The 4,664-nt window shown below is 29.9% G+C and overlaps 1 protein-coding gene across 1 annotated transcript in view; it reads left to right on the top strand.

Moving 5' to 3' along the window:
- The first annotated feature begins 389 nt into the window (after positions 1–389).
- LOC111629240 (acyl-CoA synthetase family member 2, mitochondrial-like) overlaps positions 390–4,664 on the top strand; it is a 26,699-nt gene continuing 22,424 nt past the window's right edge. Inside the window, exons 1-2 of the mRNA XM_023373122.1 lie at positions 390–592; positions 3,711–3,900. Of these exons, the coding sequence (XP_023228890.1) occupies positions 531–592; positions 3,711–3,900 (252 nt within the window). The 5' untranslated portion in view covers positions 390–530. The remainder of the gene's footprint in view (positions 593–3,710; positions 3,901–4,664) is intronic.

Below are 4,664 nucleotides of genomic sequence, written 5' to 3'. Positions count from 1 at the left end.
TTTCATTATAATTCTCCACCTTACATGAGTTATTCCTGCTTACGAATCGAAAAAAATATTTACAAATTTATTACATTGTAAATATTTGCGAATAAATAAATAGATGGAAATAATTTACAAGTAATTAGTATGCTTAATTTGTTGAAATATGAAGAAGAAAGAACAAAAGTATGATTAGAGACCCGATAATCTATTTATGTAAATGATCTTTTACGAAGGACAGCAGTTAAATGGTCTCCTTGATAAAGTAAAAACGTGAATATTATATCTTTTCAAAAGATTGTAATAGATAAAGTAAAGAGGGAAAAAACTGTTTTCATAAACGAAAACGGACTTTGACATTTTGAACTACATTCCGCAAATTATTCATTCTCAGCAAACGTGAAAAAAATTAAAGTCACGTGCCTTTCGTAGATAAATAGCCTTGAAATGTGCTATCGGTTAAACAGACGAAAACTTCTTTGCTGTCAGCAACTTCCTTGTTATACATTTAACTTTATTAAAAAAATAATTAAGAAGAAAATTAAAAAATGCTAAACTGGGCGAAACAAATTTTAAAACTGAAATTTAATTTAAGCTCTAATCATTTCAGGTAAGCAGTAATTTTGTTAATAATTCATATATAAGCATTAATGTTTAAGGATCAAGCTAGAGTTTTGTTAGCTTAAGTTACCAAAAACGATCTACAATCTGCAAATTATTTATTTTACTTTTTATGTACTGTAAATTTAAATGAAATTTAGGACTTAGGTGAATGTATTTCACCTAAATACTCCACCGGTAATGATTTAATATGTAAAAATCACTTCCGTCCGTATCCTTTTTTTGGTGATTTTATCATAATTTTATAATAAAATCTACGTATAAAATTTAATTTGTAAGATTATGAAGCGTATAAGTTTATTTACCTTGTCATTTTTCATTTGTAAATAATGATATATCCGTTAATATTTTAAGAAAGTAGATGTGATACATTTCTAACTGATAAAAATATAAACCGGGAACACTTCCAAATGTATAAGTGTGATGATTCATCAGTTAATTATCCAAAACAACACACGCCATTATATATTTTGTTCTACTTAAACAACAGAATCATTTGATATTTATTGTCAAGTAACTGTATTTCATTAAATTTATTTATCTCTGTCAAATGTTTAAAAATAAATTTGAAGCATTTTGTGAGTTTTGAAAGTTTTTAAAAAAGACTCAAATTTGACATTAAAAAGTCAAATTTATACTGTATTATTTGAATATTCTATACTTTTTATTTTGTATAAAATGCTATTAAACAGACACACAGCTCACATACAGAAGGTTTGAATTGGAAAGTAAATACTTACTTTCGAATTCAAATCTTCATATCTTTTGTCTACTTTTTAAACTGATTTTAATTTCCTTCAAGCATTTGACATCAAAATTAAACTTAGTTGCGTTTTATTGTAATTATATCAACATAAGTAATTGTTTAATTATTTAGCCTATGTCTAATTACTTAAATTATGTATATAGTATGATTAATTGGATATATAAAGCACAAGAATATGTTGAAAATGTGACGTAACGTCAACGCCTTCCTGAAACTGTTTATTAAAACAATGCATATTACGTCATTTAAAAACAGGGTGCCACGTGGTATGAACTGGTGTTTGTTGCACAATTCTATGCGATGATCTTCGATGCAGTAGACATTCCTTTCGAGTTGTGCAATAAATTAGGGTGAATTCATGCGGATAGCGTTGCTTTAATGACAATACCATACTAAATCCAAATTTTTTATAACAATAAACATTCCAGCAAATAAAATAGTTATTTATTGTTTAAAACTGAAACGAAATTTTCCCAATGTTTCTTCCCCTCATCACAAAAAAAAAACCTTTCTTATCTGATTTTTAAGTACTTAAAATTACGATTGGATATTTAAAAATTAATCTAGTTTATTGAATGCACAATTAAAAATTAAAATAATTATGTCGTATAAGAAAATAAAATTCAGTAGATATAATCGGTACACAATTCAGGGGATAAGGGGGTCCTCCCAAATTCGGGAAAAACAATGGCGAAATTGGAACAATGCAAGAAGAATTATCAGTGATGACAAATTAAAAACTGATACTTGTGGTTTTATCTGTGTATAATTTCGGGCAAATCAATTTCTTCTGTCCTCCTTAACCAGTGTCCTTGATACGTCCATAGTCATTGTCGTATATAATGTTATATATGTTATAATGTTATATGAAGCCCTCGTGAACGTATAGTGTTAGCACTATATGTCTCCGAAGACTCCATATTATAATGATCATAGGAGTATGTGGACACTTTGGTGTTAAGAGGGAGTCGATTTACCCGACATTTTACAGAAAATATGTATAACATTACAATATATAATGTTGCATACACTATAACACTCCGTCTTGTTGACTGTTTAATTACGCTCGTCACCAGTAGGCCAACACGGAACCGTTGAGAGCGAGGGATGGGGCCTGACGTACCGGGTCAAATTGTCAATGCGCTGGTGCAAAAAATATAGAAAAGTCTGCAACTTTCGGAGCGAATATAACAGGACTCTTCGAACTGCTTTGATTGTCGACCCTGTCAAGAATTTCTTCACTTTTTATCGACCTGAGATGCCTTATCGACCATTTTAATTTTTCGCATATAACTTTATTCGCAATTTCGGATCAAGTTAATTGAAGTCAAATTTTAAAATATTAAAATAAATTTCAGCAGTTGAAAACGTATTTTTAATCTATTTTAAAATTGATTAATTACTTCAATTTCCATTGAAATCCCCTAATTTCATTCAATTTAATTGATATTTTATTTCTTTTTTAAAATTTATGTCTTGAACATTTTGAAAAAGTACAAATTTCCATTAATCACTTTTATCTGAACAACTCTTGAGAATTTGACGATAAAGAGTGAGTTAATCAGTCACATTTATATCTAATCTAATCTTATTTTTCAACAAATAATGAAACAGTTGATATTGATTTATAAAATATTTTAAAATATATTTTATTTTATAAACCAATCATATAATACTATTATTTTTAAATAATTATTGTTTATAATCATTGCAAGCTTATCGGCTAGCAGTGATAACTAATTACTGTAAACTTCCTTATCCGCCAATTATATGTTACACGTGCAAAAGATTTATTTTTATTATAATCACCAGCCTAAACGATTTTAATATTTCAATACAATAGTTAAGGTTTCAGATTGAGCGAGGCTCTGTGGCCAGCGTAGGCTTTATCTAAATTTATGTAATGTGAATCATATATCACTCGATACTATACAAAGTTTACAACCGTAGTTAATAATTAATTTATTTATTTTCTTTTTGTTTAATATGTTAAAATGTAAAGAAAAGAGTTTTCTATCTTTAATATATTGAATGATATACTTTTAACCGTGGATAATTATTACAAAAATAACAGTTAAGTAACTAGATTCAATAGAGGGAACAACGTGGCTAAAATCAACCTAAACCCACTATTATCAGCGATTAAAGTTTGAAATTTTATTTAATCTTGTAACTGAAGAGGACTAACAGATCGAAAGGCAGTTGGGAAGAACTACATAAAACTTCCAAGTATGATAATGGTTTGCGTTTAGCCGATTTTGGAAATCTATTGTCAGTTGTCCGTATTACATTTAAAATTTACTGCAATTACAGGAATTTTATTTCGAAAATTAATTTTCAGAAATTATTCTAAGGACAAAAGCTTTAATAAAATAAGCGCAAGTTATTGGCACAAACCTGGAGGTTTTACTTTTTCCAATGCTACTCTCGGCGATGTAGTAGACGCAGCGGCTGATAAATATGGAGACGATGTTGCCATTTCTGTGCCATTTCAAAAAATAAATAAGACATTTACGCAGTTTAAACAAGAGGTAAGTTCTTATTTAAATATATTTTCAAAATACCAAATAACATAATAAAATCGCCTAAATTTACACCAATTAATTGTAACGTTAGAGATTTTTCGCAGGGTGGCTTTTGGGCCACACTCAATTAACCGAGATGTAAAATTCTTTTAGGAACGATTAAAGCTTTTAATAATATGACTGAATCTAATTAGTAGCATACAGCTCTTCCAAAACAATTTTCTAGCAAAGGATAGTACACGAATCTCATTGATAGGATAAGACAATACAACAATAAATTGCTCCGCTATAATTTTGCAGTCGGAAATTTCCTAAAATACATTTAGGGAAACTGATTTTTGGACCAATCATTATTGATCGAACGGGTGTTTTATTAAATACACTGCTGGCCATTAAAATTGCAACACCAAGAAGGAAAGCAAATAAAAAAAAGATATTTATTGTACATAAACAGTATGGCATAAAGACAAAATGATTAAATTTGCAAGCCGTTTGAAGGTTTACAGGGGTGCGAAATTAGTAGACACAGTTGCCACCCCTGGCAGCTAAAACGGCCCTTATCCGGTTAGGCATAGATTCAAACTGGGCTTGGATGACAGAAATGGGCAACTTGTTCCATGCTGCTTCAAGTCTATGCTACGCTTCATTGACTGTATTAGCAGGAGAGGGGTGGCGGGTCAGTCTCTCAGCAACCCATGACCAGATGTTTTCAATTGGTGAGAGATCTGGAGACCGTGCAGGCCAGGGCAACAATCGAATACCCTCTGTAT

The sequence above is a fragment of the Centruroides sculpturatus genome, unplaced genomic scaffold (genome assembly GCF_000671375.1).
Source record: "Centruroides sculpturatus isolate CEXI.00-Female unplaced genomic scaffold, Cexi_2.0 scaffold429, whole genome shotgun sequence".
NCBI classification, from domain to species: Eukaryota; Metazoa; Arthropoda; class Arachnida; order Scorpiones; family Buthidae; genus Centruroides; species Centruroides sculpturatus.
This window is presented reverse-complemented; position numbering and strand designations above follow the sequence as displayed.